The 16,725-nt window shown below is 36.9% G+C and overlaps 1 protein-coding gene across 1 annotated transcript in view; it reads left to right on the top strand.

The window, feature by feature from the left end:
* Positions 1–16,725, top strand: part of LOC113515855 (14-3-3 protein epsilon) — a 32,752-nt gene that overhangs the window by 1,903 nt on the left and 14,124 nt on the right. The window contains exon 2 of the mRNA XM_031908722.2: positions 7,685–7,848. Coding sequence (XP_031764582.1) covers positions 7,685–7,848 — 164 coding nt within the window. The remainder of the gene's footprint in view (positions 1–7,684; positions 7,849–16,725) is intronic.

Below are 16,725 nucleotides of genomic sequence, written 5' to 3'. Positions count from 1 at the left end.
ATGACAGTTATTTTTCATATATAAACGAGGGAGTAAATTATTTCAAAATATTTTGAAGGTATATGATAAAAATGTTATTTTATAGTTAACTTTTTTTTTTAGGTATATCTGTAACTGATGTTCTTTAGGAATATAATTTGGAAAAATGCAAGGAAATTAAACTTTAATTGAATTTGCAGTAGATTGATTCATTGCACTAATTAAATTTATTTAGACTGTACTCGTGAGATTGATAACGAATGAATGAACAATTTCATTTTCTGGTTTATTGAACACTAGCTGTGATTTGCAGCTTTGCTTACTCAATTGAAGAGGAGAATTCTATTTGTAAATTTAGGTTGTGATTAATTTAACTACCAAATTTATTATTTATGAATTACCCTATTTTAGCCTAATTAGGAATCATCCAAATATCTTCACAGATTTAATGACATTAGATATTTGTAATAAGAGATTGGCTACACAATTCAAGCTTAACCAGTAGAGAAGAAAGATTTTTGACTGGAAGCTAAATATATAAAAATTATGTGGGTATACCCCCATAAAATGGAGTATAACCTTAAAAGTACCTATTATAGACCATGCATATAGGTAACTCGGGTAGGCTTCAGGAACATATTCCTTAGTTTGAATACAAGAATATGACAAGTTTTGTAGGTAGATTGCTCTAATTGTTTATATATGTTACTCTAAAAGCCTGTATATTGGTAGATCTTAGATTTAACTAGGAAATCTAATAATTTACTAATTTTATTAAAAAAAAAGGCCTTCACCAAAACAAACCTGAATACTACTACAAACTAAACATGTTTAAATATTATGTCTGTTATTGTAAAAGTCTACTAAAAAGTACTGAGATACTGTACATGTCCAAAATAGATACAATAATAAGAAATATTTCTTTTGTGGTGTTGTGTGGTCAGAAAGATGTTAGGTTTGGTTTTGTGAAAGCTAGATTTTTTTTTTTTATAAAATCCTTTATTTACATTTAATAGGCCACAGTGACTGTTTACCATCAGATCGGCTATGTGCTTGTTCGCCACCTTTGTCATTTAAAAAAAAATTAACTCATGGTTGTAAATCTAAGATTTTAGTGGTTAAATCTAAGACTTGTGAATGTACAGGCTTTTATAGTAATATATTTTGAAAGTGATACATAGAATGAAGATGTAATAATGCTATAGAATATATTAAGATAGATTTTTTTACATTGGAAGTGGATTAAATTTGTAAATAATATATCTTCAAAATGTATATAACTTTCAAATTTTATTTCCTAGATGTAGATCAAGCTTTAATTGATTTATTAAGTAAATAAATGCAATTTTAATGAAATCCTTTCATTGCTACATTTAACTATATGTATGAGGTCATATTAAAATGTTATGAAATTGCAAAGAATTGTGTAATTAAAAAAGTAATATTTAGAGAAACTTCCCTTTTTAAGGTTAATAAACAATGGGGTTTCCCTCTAAACGTAATAAGTAAATGTAATAAATTACATAAAATCATGGTTGCATTTTAATTACTTTCAGGGAAAAGGTTTAATTATTCTGTACTAAACATTTAATTAATCCTTTAAGTATTTGTCCTCTTAATTCTATGAGCAGCTGATGCCTGAGCAAGTTAATTGGTAAACATAAAACACCACCATGCACAAAAGAAACTGATTTGATGATAATTAAAAATCACATAAAGGTATGTAGATTGGACTCTCGTTTCCGCGCTTAGCCTCTCATTTGGGCCGTTGTGCGTAGACACATAAAGGTATTATGCTAAACCGGGGGTTCCCTTACTTATTTTGTCTACTGCCCAGTGAGAATAAATTATTTTTTAACGCCCCCAATTTTTCATCTACTTAAAAGCCACTGTTATTTTAAGATCAACAAATCACCCACCAAGCCTCTACACAACGCCCACTTTTTTTTTCTAGTTCTCTTACCGGCCATCCTTTGAGCTTGCAGCGCCCACAAGGGGGCGTTATCGCCCACTTTGGGATAGGCCATGTCGAGTGAAAAATCGAGTCAAGACTTCTTCAATTGTCTTAAAAAGGGGATTCTCCACTTAGTTGTATTTTTTTTTTTTTATTTGTTTCATATCTCTATCAATTAAAAATTAGGAAAACTATTCTTTTATTGAAAGGAAATGCCTCAAAAGTGGTTTTAATAGTCCAGTTTTCAAAACAAAATAACTGGTTTTACGACAATTGACGTAGTTTTTTTTTTGTGGTACACTAAACTTAATTGTTGATTGTTGCATACTATACATTTGCATATTATCTCGTATATTGCTACTTCTAATGGGGCTCCATAGTGCCCATTACTAATCCCCCCCTCCCTCCCCCTTTCCGTCTATTATCATTGGTAATCTACCTAGTTCTCTGATTCTCTCTTATGGTTGGCCTAATTCAGGCAAGTGTCACTCTTAGAGTTCGCTGCTTATTCCTGTCGGTGTCAATTCAGATACGTAATAAATCCACCGGTTGTCTTCTTTCCTAGCCCAGTGTTCTGCTCATTCTTGCTTTATGACTCGGTTTCGCTTACTCACATCCTCGACCTTGACTCTACGTCAAATCTAGACGTGTGTGTACACTAGTGAATACATAATATGACGCGCTGCATGGCTCTTTGTGCGACTCTTATTGATATTTTATCCTATACGTAATTTGTTAACAATATTTACAATACAATAAATAAACAATTGATAATTGTTATAAACAACACAAACTAAGCACATTTTACTGAGTATGAAATTTTTCTTTATATAAACCTTATATTTTCACAACGCTACGTGTATGTAATTTAAAGGGTCTTATTATGGTCAGACGAAAATTTACGACAAGCATTATCTCTGGTCGGATTTAATAACGTCGGATAATAAGGTAAACAAAGAGAAATAGTCCGCGGACATAATGTCCCGTGTCTGTGCGTGCAATAATTAGTGCATCCTAATTGCAGCTATCTATTTTACGTCACATCCGTTTCGAAAGGAGGATAAGTGACTAGTCCTCGTCTCTGAAGGATATTAGTCATTGCAGTGAATGAATTCTAAGTATTTTTTTATCAAACGTTTATACAGTTAAACGATCATTATAAATGATACATGAAACATAATACTGAGTAAGCGAATTTATTAATTTGGTATCCAATCCTTACTAATATGATAAATCTGAAGTGAGTTTCTGACCTTTTGACGCCTTAACTGCTCAACCAATTGTCATAAAATGGAGGCATGGCAGCGCCCTCGCCGAGTCGAGCATAGCCGTTCTTTTGCAAGCCACTTACAGCATTTTTACGCCCTGTACTTTCATTGTCAATAAACAAGAAGTTAGTTTTTTTTTTATTATAGAAATAAATATCTAATATTGATACGTTCTCTGTAAACGTTGAGATAGGTAATTGATAGGTTAAGGTACAGGGGATTACATAAACAAACTAAAAATAACTGAAAAAAAGACTACTAAAGACTAAAAATAACTGACTTGGTTTTACATGTAATGAGACCAAACAATTTTTCGTAGATCAAGATCTGCGTTGCGAGCTTTCGCATTTTTTTTTTTTACATTTTACGATTTTGATGCTATTTGCTTGCTATACACATATGCTACACCATTTAAGACGGAGAAGGGCTTGGTTACTTTTTCTCCGATCAATCAACATACCTTGGTCGCACGGATCAAGTCGCAGATAAAAACAAATGTATTTTTCGCACGAGAACTTTGAAAATTTTTAGTTGACCCGTAAGGTATAAAGAAAAACATAAATTTTGAACTCTGCTGTTTTAGGGTTGTACATTGATCGATTGGTTTGGATTTTTTTATGTTCGCCTTCTAAATGCGTATACGCGTCGTTCCTCCGATCGAATTGAAACATTACTACTTACTGCCTTTTGCGTGTAGTTTTAATCGATGTAAATTAAATGTTAACGAGCTACTAATTTACGCTAGCGATATACACCAGTAGGGGATGATATTGATACATGGCGAAGAATTCAGAGCAGTTAACGTCTCGCGACAACCTCCACGCGGTTCCCCCTGGAGACCATAGTGGTTAATTCTTGTTAATTGATTACTATGGACCTGCCTTCGTCCTCACTTGTCATCCTTCATTGATACCCCGTCAGCACGGGACGCACGCAAACGGGCATACCATTCCATCTTCACCCATTAAAAAACTTTCGCGACAACTTCATCTTTAATTAACCAAGAGTGTACCGCGTGGAGGTTATAGTAAATCCGCCGTAACGAATTGACTGGAATGTTGTCCAAGGTGAATCGCGTAATCTGACGGGAAAATTGCTTGCTAGAAATACGACCGACTACTCGTTCCAGGTTTAAACGTGAAATCTCGTCCTAGTCGTGAAAGGATTCAACGTGTGTGTGTGCATTTATTATTGGGCATTATGGATGGGATTAGGGGCTTACTTCACGTTGAGGACTTCTGACAAAACGTTCAAAGATGGCGTCCGAATCAAATAGGCTTGCAAGTTTTGCAACGCATGTCGGCCATTCTACAAACGATATTGATAGGGATACATAATCGGAACTTGGTTCTCGATACAGTAATAATCTACTTATCTTCACGCCTACTACAGAGATAGTAGTAAATGTATTTTCAGAGATAGTACGTTGTATAATGCTAGCCTCTGGCCATGACTTTGTTCGTGATCCGGTAAGTAATAAGGACTGAGAAGTGACTTAGGAACCTTTACCGTAAATATTTGAAGTTTTGAATGGTGCATAACATGGAAATATATTCACGTATTAGTTTTTAAAACCCATATTTCTCACTAAGGTTTTGTTGTAGTATAAATGTGAAAACCATATATTATTTGAAAGTAGTTTGATTACATGTAGGCAGACAAATAATAGGCGTTGTAAATCTATAATGTTTTACGAAGCGTCAATTAATTGTTGCTTTTAATATAATTAGTAATAATAATAATATTAATTAGTGTTAATCGAGTTTTAATGAGCGCATTGGGAAACCGTGATGTTAATTAAGAATACGTTATTGAGAAATAGATACATAACTTATGAACCCCCCCCCCCCCTCTCTCTCTCTCTCTCTCTCTTTAAACTGTATGTATGTGTACAGACATCGACCGATTACATATTTTACGATAATATTGCATTGATCACTAAATATATATATAACAGTGTTATTAGTGATCGATAATGTATTGTTCATTATCGTATGTGTGTTATCGGTGATGAATTAAAATAATAGGTAAACAGTTACTGTACTGTAAAGGAACGATTGACTCAAGTGTAGGAATCGATGTAAAATTTTGTTTTTACACAATCATACTTTGATAATAAATACATTTTTACAATTGCTTAGTTGAAACATAGTTTTACACTGTACACGATATAAGGAAGGACGTTCCTACGAGTATAGTATGCTATTGAATGTGACAGGTGATTGGCTGCCTAGTGGAACGAAAGAGTGATGATAGAATCAAATAATTTATTATTTGTAATTGTTTATATCTATAATAAGTTTACTATTGTAATCTTTTGGAGGAAACAATAAACAGTGTTTATCTATCTATCTATAGAAATTATAGGATACGTATGTATAGTCCCCAGCAATGGCAACGCATGAGTAGTGCTGTTCCTGTCTATAGGTGACTGTTATCATTTTTAATCATGTGGGCCCTGAGTTTGTTATTCCATTTTGTGCAACGAAAACTAAGCAAGCTGGGTTTTTTTAATGGATGATAATGGAATGGGAACCCCGCCTGCGCTATCGATATACACGGGCGGGGCACCAGTGGGAGATGATAGAGGACGATAAAGCAGTGAGTTGGCCCATCCTGATGAATTCAACAATAAATAAATCGCGATAGTTTCCAGGGGGAATCGCGTGGAGGTCGACCCAATAGGGTATATTGCTAGCAATAGGATTGCTAATCTCCATTACTAACAATCCCTTCTGTCCTCTCAGCAGGCTGTTAGTGACAGTTACTCGGTCATAGATATAGTTTAGGAGCCAGCAACCAGTAGAATAAAGGACTCTAACCTCTTAGTGACAATTCCCTACATTGTAAGATAACTTCCACTAGATGGAATATTGAATACCCATGAAAAGAATGTTACTAAAAATTACATAAGCTTTTTAGGCAAATGAAATTTTATTTAGACACAATGTATATTGAATAAATAAAACTATAAATGTTGAGCTGTTCTTGGCTACAATTTAAATATCATTTGTCAGAAAACCCATCGTGTACACCCCTTTAAATGAGGTCTCATTTCAGGGACGATGTTTCTATACATTAACCTGACGTATGCTTTTGTTACTACCATCTACTGCGGTATAGATATTACTTTTATTTTTTTACTATTTAAAAATACATTAAATACTGATTGACGCCGGATGTACCATTTATTTGTATGTGGCTTGTTTGTTATTTTTCTCGTCCCCCCTGACCCTGCAAATCTGTTAGAAACCGCAGCGATTCAAGTCTTTCACGGATGTAGTGTTTGGCATGAAATTTCTAACCTCAAAAGCCCGCAGTCAATGCACTTGCTCGTAGTTTCGCTTATGTAAAATGTGTACTAAGTTAATTTGTATAAACATCGCTACTCGAAGATGCCCAATAAGTCCTAGTTGATGTACATCCGGAACTTTCGAAGGTTTGTTTACAGCCAAGGTTTTGTGGTATAAAAAGTTGATTGAAAAAGTAGCTAGTCAAAAGTACAGTAACACAAAAAGTATATAGCATTTGGGTACTGATCATTGAAATTTTTAATGGAATGGTAATCCTGCCTGTGCTAACCGTATACGCTGGCGAGAAATGATAATTGCGAATGAAAGGCCGGGTCAGTTAGCCCATTTTGATAAATACACCTGGAGTTCAGAACCGATGGTTTTCAGGTGATCACGGAGAGGTCGACCTGATAGGGTTATTAGCAAAGGGACTGGTAGTCAGCATTACTAACAATTCCTTTCCTCCGATTGAGGTTATTAGCTTATAGTTGTAATGACAGTTGGAACTGATTACGGATTTATTTTCTAAGAGAATATGAACATACTAGGATTTTAAGTGTTCTTTATCTTGCACTTGTGCTTTGTTCGTCTAGGCGCCTCTTACTGCATCCCGTGGATGAAAGGGCTGACTTTAGTTTCGTAGTCAATACTTATATTTTAAATACGCAAATTGAAGGTAACTCCACCCTCTCAATTGGTATTCATTTGAGAAATACCAGTGAGTGATGATAAGTAAGGTATTAATAAGGTAAACGAAATCATTAAAAAAAAGAACTACGATGATTTGCATCGTAAAATTCGCGTATCTCTGCGCTAAATCTGATAGTAGTAGTCATAGGAAAGGGATTTGTTAGTGATGAGGTCTAACAGCCCTATTATTCGCAATATACCCTATCAGATCGACCTCTACGCAGTTTTACCTACCTGGAAACGAAAGTGGATAATTCTTGTTAAATTCATTACTATGGACCAACTGACCTGCTTTCATCCTCACCTATGATTACTGGTCTGCGTATACCGATAGCGAGGCGGGGGATAACTATTCCATTTTCACTCATTAATACAAAACTAGTAAATGAGGTCCCTAGATACCATCACCAATTTTTTGCCCTGAGTGATTATCTTCAAAGCAGCGTGAGCTCTCTAAAAACTAACGCCGGCGATCATATCTAATGTAATGTATATTACAGAAATGGTGGAGGCAATGAAGAACGTGGCGTCTCGCAACGTATCTGACAACGAGCTGACGGTGGAGGAGCGCAACCTGCTCTCAGTCGCCTACAAGAACGTTATTGGCGCCCGTCGCGCCTCCTGGAGGATTATCTCCTCAATCGAACAGAAGGAAGAGACAAAAGTGCGTACATATACTATATATAGTTATTTCTATAAGTTGCATATATGACAGTGGAATTACAGGATACGGAGGCATATTACCTTAATACTTAGGAATGGCAACGCATGAGGGGCAGGAGCAGTGCCATGGCTACCACAGTACAGTCTGTTATGTCCCCATGATACTGTTCATGTTTATAGGCGGATGTCACCATCCATTCCATAGGTGGGCTGTCAGCTTGTTCACCAATCTACATTTTATAATAAAAAATATAGACCCTTATACAGTGACAAACAAATCTGTCGGTAGATACGTTACCGCTACCGCGTCCATGAGATTAAACGAAACTGCAACTTTCAGTGTCTCGTTCATTTTATTAGCTTACGCTACGGACAAATTTTGCCATTTATCTTGTCTTGGCGTACTTTAGTTTACTGTCAGTTAATATGAAAATGTCCTGTCTATTTCTACTCTAGAGCAACGTGCTCCGTTGCATGTTGATTCCAGTTTGAATGGTAAGTTATGACAGTGAATTTATTAGATACTAGGACTCGAACGTTCATGCCACAAGGATCCATAACGAGCAAGTATTGCCTTCCAGTGTCGCAGCGTTCATAGTCTGCATCGACATATTTGTCATGTAACATGGGGCGTAATCACGCCACCCTTATTGTGAAAAAAGATTCGATCCAGCATCATTAGTCATTCTTTCTGCTCTACAAACTCTAATCCCCCGTAAGCGAGGAAAACAATTTTTTCTCTTAAAACCGAATTACATTTTCTTAGAATAAGAGGCTTCGGCTAATATTTTTACTGCATTATGGTAATTAGTTTTGAGTTTTCTGGATTTCGCAGACATTAGATACGCTCGTAGCTTTGGTCACGATTCCGTAGAAAATATGATTTTGTGTTTCTGTATTTCGTAATTTAAAAGGTCCAAACAAATTTGAAAAATTGCCAGTCTGGACTGAATTAGATTTTGGACTATTGTACGTAAACAGCGTTGCAATCTCTAAAAATAAAAAAAAAGCTGGACTTTGGCTTCTAAGTGAGCGGGCAGCACGCGTAAGGGTTTTCCTTTAATGGGTGATGATGGAATGGTACATTACTGGTATACACTCGCGGACATCAGTGACTGGTGATAGGTTAGAAAGGCAGGTCAGTTATGTATAGTATGGGCATACTGATCAACATATCTGGAATTCATCACGATGGTTTCCAGCAATGGGGCCTTTTTTTTTTGTTGGATAAAAATGGATTGGTTACCCCGCCTGCGCTAACGGGATACGCTGGCGGAGCACCAGTGAAGGGTGATCGATGAGAATGAAAACAGGCCAGTTAGCCTACCATGATGAATTCATCATGAAGAATTAATCTGGAACTGTCATTCCCATGGGGAACCGCGTGGAGGTCGACCTGGTTAGGTATATTGCTAGCAATGGGATTATAATGGGGCCCCTAGTTTCTATTATTAACGTTCACCCAACGTAAAGGTGAGTTGTGTGTGGTTCGAAATGATAGATATGAAGAGACCAACAAAAACCAAGTTGAGGCCGTCGCTAATTTTGCCTGAAGAGAGGTCAAAATTCTAACACTGTTCAACTTTATCCGAGCGGATAGCAACGCTACGTTCAAGTATTCGACTCTTATTGCTTGTTTCCCCAGCGACTTTCCATCGCGCGGTCGTTCAACTATTTCAGAACTTGTGATATTGTCTGGACTGTAATTGTATCAAGGTCACCCTAATATCTGATAATACATTAGGCCAATATAATGGATGTTTATGCGATTTACCGTCACAATGACATCAAAGCCCCAACTAATGGTCATTGACGATTTAGCAGAGTAAGAAATGTTTTTTACACTTTTATTATGATGTATCTCCAACATTAACATTTTCATATTAATTGATTGTACGTCATTGCCTACTGTTTAATTCATAATTATTATTATCAATTGAATGGAGACCGCGTATGGGCAAACGCAGTTTAGGACGACCCCCCACTAGATGGAGTGACCGACTGTTCTTTCCGTTTTTATTGCAGTCTATTGGGGGGGGGGGGCGGCTTATGTCCAGCTGTGGACGAATGGTGGCTGAAATTGTTGATGATGATTATAAAATTATTTACTGGTAAATGCAAATAATGTGGTTAAAGAAAGAGTACACACGAAACATTACAATTAGGTTAGCCGGTACCTTTTTTTTTTTCATAATATGTGTACATATTATATGTATGTAACCTACTAATGGTAGACATGGTAATTCCGAAGCGACGAGGTCTGAATAATACACCGCGCCAGATGTTACCTACTGAGAGTTTATCATAAAGTTTTCTCTCTTATTATATGTAATATGTTTTGTACGTATAATAAAATTATTTCTCCAAAGGTGCCTTTTTCATCTTGTGAAGTTGGTGACTGAGCGTAGAACCCCCCCCCCCCTCCCCACCCCACCCCTCCACTCTGCTTCGCACGGGTGTTTTTTCTGTAGGATTTTTCAAACATTTTCCTGACAACTATAAACATGACAAAAGAAAATAATTAGGCAAAATGATGCGACCCATCTGAAGTGATTCCTATACATATATTCAGCAATTCAATTTTATTTATATAGACAAGGATTGGATAATAATAATTATCCGAAATTCCCTCGTTCCGAAAGCAGAGCATGTTCGAGAGGTTTCCGAATAAAAATCCGTTCCAGACCGCCCCCGCGTATCACGTGGGAAAAATTCAAAGGCCCGTTCGTACAACGATTGTAGTCCGGAACCATTTTTACCCGATCTAAACGATTCCGGATGCCCGTATTGCTACTAATCTCTCCTACCTGCTTCTCAAACTGGATACGCTTTGTGTTATAAGAAATAGAGTAACGTATATGTAGAGAAAGAATCGTTTTTTTTAAAGTATAAATTTAACATCTCCCAGAGGGAGACTTTGTACAAAAGTAGATTGTTTGGGTACCTCTGTGCCATTCGTGTTTTAACCGTAAAGCAGTTATGTTTGCATGGCTGTGTTTCGGTTTCAAGGGTGGGTTATGGCGTGAATTTACAGGGTACAGAGGACTAACACCTGAGTCCTCAGGAATGGCAACGCATGGAGAGTATTATGGACGAAACAGTACTCTGTTATGTCCATGCTACTATAGGCGACGGTTACCACTTTCCATCAGGTGGGCTGTCAGCTTGTTTGCCATTCTAAGTTGTATTAAAAAAAATTTATATTTTGTTTTATGAAAAATCTGGTTGGATGACTCGGACGGGAATTAATTTAGAGACATTCGTATTATATTTGAAACAAGTCTTTTGTACCCGTGTATTTCAGAAGTAGTAAAACAATGAAATCGGCCACTTTTAGATGGCGTATCTAGATTAGACATCCACCAGTTTTTATCGATCTTGGGAAGACCATTTAATATCCAATTTTGGTGCATAAATCTCAACTGATTAAAAAAATGAGGCTGTCTTTTCGTGTTTTTTATTTAGAATACGGAATCGCGTGTCTACAAGTCCTATTTGACTTTGCTTAGTAATTTTTGCATCAAGCAGTTTTTGCTACACAAATAAAAATGGTACTCGTAACTTCTATCGTCACAAATTTAATAAGGGAATAAATCTCTTGATTAAAAAAAGAATTGTGCAAATCGGCTCAGGATTGACGTCGTTATTACATAACACAGTTATATATTTAATGTCAATCTCCCAATTTCGGAAGGATTCGTTAAGAGTCGGGTAGGCACCTCTTTCTTTTGGAAGTCGCTTGATGCGTCGCGAAAAATGCGATTTCTTAACAAATTCACGGCGCGTTATCGATTGGGTGCGGCCGTAACTCGCGAGCTATCGTAAACATACGGTTATTGAGTCTGTGTATTGCAATTTGAATGTTTGCCTCGGAATGTTCCAGAAACGTTTATAAATACGTTAACATTTACATTTTAAACTAATATAGTAATATTTTAACTAGACTAGAAATCTGTACATGGGAGATATTTGAGAAAAAATAATATGAGGAGATCAGTAAGACAATAGATGCCAGAAAACAGTATTTTTGAAAAATTGTCTGTCTGTATGTTAATTCCGGTGTCACGCATAATTTAAGATTTGTATTTTTGTGGCAAAACCAATTATTTTGATTTAAAAACTACTGATTTTGATAAAATTTCTACGGGACGAATATAAAAGTTATTTGAAAGGATATACTCGTAGGTAAAAAAAGAATATTCCAAATATTTTTGTAACTACGGATATATGAAGTGACGAGCATAAAAAAAAAACCGAATTGAGGACCTTCTTTTTGAAGTCGGTGAAGTTGCGCCGTGTACGTTTTCTACTCCACTAATGAACTAACATATTAAGAATTATTTACAGTATACAATAGTCTATAAATAATTATCCGCAAGACAACTAATGAAGTGTCGGAGTATGCCGAAGTGATCTAAACATTCCCTTGTCGAGAGTTCACTTTTTCGCTCAGTGAAAGCCTGAGAACAAATCTCAATTAATATTTAGCCGTGCACACTGCTACCCACACAGTTCGTATTGTCTAATGATATAATTATCCTATAGTCGTACACTTATAAAAAAAAAAAAATTATACCATCAGCCAAAAGTTTCTCATATTGATTAATCGAGATAAAAAATCCAGTAAATACTCGGGAAATATCAAACCTATCAACCTACAACGATCAATTAAGGATCATTAATTGGTAAAAATTATAAATAAAATTGTATTTTTTTTTTAAATTATACTATTATAATTCACAAACAAAATCCATAGACGAGAAAATTACAAATAAAAGTAATTGACAAGTAAAAATGGCGCGAGACCCTCATAAACTGTCATTCCCGTGTAGTACAGAGTATATAATAATCCACGACCATAGATCATGTAGCGTAGACATACGATATTTGTACCGTTGACGCGCTAAGGGGTAAGAAAAAAACTCCCTTTCATTTTTATAATGTTATCAAGGATTTTCATGTCAGCAGAATAGACAAGTGACAAATGGTCGATATGTCGTTTTCGTTTGCGTACACATGAGAAACGAGACTTCTGACGTCGCTAGCTATCAATAGATACGAATGCTTTTTTTAATGGTTGATAATGGAATGGTAACCCCGCCTACGCTAGCGGTGTACGCTGAGGATAAAAAGGTAGGTTTTTGTTTGAATCAAAAAGGGAATGATAATACCGTATGCGCTATCAGGGTATTTATTGGAGGAGCACTAGTAAAACGTTATAGGTGAGTATGAAAGCAAGTCTTTTGGCCCGTCGTGACGACTTCAAGTCTTAATCATGAGTACCTGGTAAGACTAACAATTTCTTTCCTCCTAGTAAGAACTAAAAAACTGAAAACCATCCTGCATCCTGCTTGTTTGTACCGATAGCGCAGGTGGGGTTACCAATCCAGTTTTACCCATCAAAAAGTTCCCATTACTAACAAATCCTTCGTCTCAATACTGCTTGGTTACGTAGGAGTATAGTCGTCTATAGAGTAGGCGGATACAAAGAAGTGAATACGAAAAGCGTCTATCATATATCAGGCTTTAACTGCCCACTGCTAAATATAAGCCTCCTTCTCCTACAGTAGTTGCCACGTGCTTGAAAGGTGGATTGGCAACCGCAGTTAAGCTTTATAGATGTTTTAAGAGGGACGCTGCTGCCCATCCCTCGCCCTCCCTTAGTCGCCCCTTACGACACCCATGGAAATGGATGAGGTGGCCTATTCTATGCCGGGACCACACGGCCATCTATCTTTACACACATCTCTTGGTTCATAAGTTGGCTAACCCACTTATCGCTGCCCCCCTAACAGCTGTAAATCGAATTGCTGTGTATTCCAATTAGAAAGGTAAGAGACCTAGTAAAATTACGTCCTTGAGACGGTGACGCATCGATAATGCCGTTGGATTGCGCGTTGGTATGTCGGTGCGTATGTGTGTGTGTGTGTGTGTATATACAGTTGATACGCGCCGGGGGTCATTTGCCATTAGCTACCGTAAAAAGTCAAAGGTCGTTGTGATTTAGATATTCGAATTTAGCATTTTATTTTCATAGATGAAAAAGGAATGGCCACTTGCGCTTGTTTTATTGTGGGGTTCCAGTGAAGGGTGACAGGTGAATACGAAGTCAGCTCAGTTATTGCCTATCATGACGAATTCAGCAGGAATTAACTACGGTGGGGGTTCCACTTGATATATACCGTCTTATAAAAATATAAATTGGAATCCAGATGTGCCAGCGACGTTATCCGCACGATCTATTGTTGGTTCCGCTCAGGAAGGAGATGGTTTCCTGTTGTCAGGTGTAGGTACTAGTGTTCAATCAGACACTAAATTATAATAATACTTTATTATTAATAAAAATACTTTATTATTCAGACTACAATTTGGTCCATTTTGTTAGTAACAAGTTTCTTAAATACTGTTAGTAAAAAAAAAAAATATCACCCTATTTTTTATTTACTATGAACAATTGAGGTTTGTTTGAATCGAAGCATTTGGCGTTCCATCGCTTTTGCCTACCCTAATGGGAGACAGGCGTGGCAGATATGTATGTATGTATGTATGTAATTACTGTTTCTATCGCTATTTAGGTACATGTATATGTCTATTTTCTATTTACAATCATTCCTAAGCTATAAAAATTAATTACAATGAGAAAATGCGAATTCTCACTATTTTCTATGAAAGTATATAAAATCGTTAGTTAGTCGCCCATCCTGTTACTAACCACAGTTGGCTGGGTGGAAAGGGATTGTTAGTAATGGGGTCTAATAGCCCCATTACTGGCAATATACCCTCTCAGGTTGACCTCCATGCGGTTCCTCCTGGAAACCATCATGTTTAATTCTTGTCGAATTCATCATGGTGGGCCAACTAACCAACCTGCATTCATTCTCACCTATCATCTTCCACTGGTGCCTCGTCGGTGTATACCAATAGCGCGGGCGGGGTAACCAATCCATTTTCACCCATTAAAAAAAAACCACAGTTGGCTAGTTGAACGAATTATAAAATTCACTATTTTTCAATGGAATTGTCCGTCGCTTTTTATTGGTTATAGCTATCACTGTTTTATAAACTATATTTTTCGAAGTGAAAACTATTTAAAACTATTTTTTTATTATAACTGTTCACATCACAATAGGGTGGTCGTCCGGAACAATAGTAGACTAGTTGAACCTAGTTTTTTTTTTTTTTTTCATACAACTTAGAATGGCAAACAAGCGGACGGACCACCTGATGGAAAGTGGTAACCGTCGCCTATAGACATGAACAGTATCATGGACAGAGTATACTGTACTCCCTCTGGTAAAACGCTAATTGAAATATTTGTTTACCGCTGTTATTATACGTAGTAAAATTCGATGTAACACATTGATAACGTCAACTCTGTACTGTATCAAAAAAATGTATGAAGGACGAACGGATTACCGTGTCGTCGGTCATTATTTGCAGTGAATCACCGCGCGTCATCCTATCGTTGAGGCCGGAACGCAATATTGCCTTTACACACTTTCCTTCTACGCTTCCGTTAAAAAGGAAAATATATTTATTTATGAAATTTTTGTTAAGATATGCCGCTTTGCATACAACAGGTGTTGTTTTATGTAATTTTTTATATATCTAAAAGAAGGTGGTTTTTTTTATTTAATATATGATAATGGAATGGTAACCCCGCCTTCGCTAACGGTATACGCTGGCAGGGCACTAGTGAGAGATGATAGATGAGGATGAAAAGGCAGTTTAGTTGGCCCATCGTGATGAATACTCCTGGAATTCAGCACGATGGTTTCCAGGGGGACCACGTGAACAGAGTATATTGCTAGCAATGCTTCCCTTTTTTCCAGGAGGAAGTACTGTGTAGGTGCTGATACTCAACAGTGCAAAACCTGCGCATTTATGATAATATTATTTAGATCTAGGTTGGGTCTAAAATATTTCCATATTATTTTTTTTTATACTACTGAGGTGGCAAACAAGCGTACCGCCTAAGCAGTTACCGTAGTCTATGAACGCCTGCATTACGAGCGCGTTACCGAGTTTGAAGAACCCGAAAAAAAAATATGTTTTTTTCAAATTTACTCTGCAAAATAAGCGACTTCGGTCTGAACATAGGTCTTCCCCATAAGGAGTTTGCCAGTAGTTGCCAAGTATAGCAGGGTGGGTTGGCAACCGCAGTTTGGCTTGGCATGTTTTAACAGGGGTGCTGTTGGTCATCTCTCCATCATTATTCCCTTAGTCGCCTCTTTACAACACCCACGGCAAAGATAGGAGCAGTCCATTCTAAGTCGGAACCACTCGGTAATTATATATCGTAGCCACGAAAAGAAATATCAAACACATTGAGAATTTCAAATTATACTCGTAAAAATACTAAGAGGTACTTCTGTAAATTAATTTTGATGGTAGCCGTCCCTATACTTTACGCGTTAACTCGCCACCGTCCAACGAAAGCCGAGCGAGTGCCTCCCGCACGGTGTATATAGTCTTAATCGTTTTATAATTAGATAATTGGATTGTTATCTCGTACGTATAATATAACTGAATTACCGGGTCTTGTACCGACAAGTTCACAAACTTGAGCAGGGTTTTTAAATGAAAATTGAATTGTAATTGAGGGACGCCAGGTGAGGTTCAAGTCAGGCAGTTGGTGCATCGTGATAAATTCGTGCTTTTTTTTTAATGAATGATACCCCGCCCACGCTATCGATATACACTGGTGTGAATGAAAAGGCTGTGTTACTAATAATCCCTTGTCCATCCCCCCTCCCCCCTTAAATTCCTCTTTCAAGTGGGGCTATGATGATGGATGATTTTTAATGGATGATAATGGAATGGTAACCCCGCCTGTGCTAACGGTATACACTGGAGGGGCACCAGTGAGGAATGATAT

The sequence above is a fragment of the Galleria mellonella genome, unplaced genomic scaffold (assembly GCF_026898425.1).
Source record: "Galleria mellonella isolate WM207_F2 unplaced genomic scaffold, CSIRO_AGI_GalMel_v1 utg312, whole genome shotgun sequence".
In the NCBI taxonomy this organism is placed as follows: domain Eukaryota; kingdom Metazoa; phylum Arthropoda; class Insecta; order Lepidoptera; family Pyralidae; genus Galleria; species Galleria mellonella.
The sequence above is the reverse complement of the archived record's forward strand: the minus strand, read 5'-3'. Positions and strand labels throughout refer to the sequence as shown.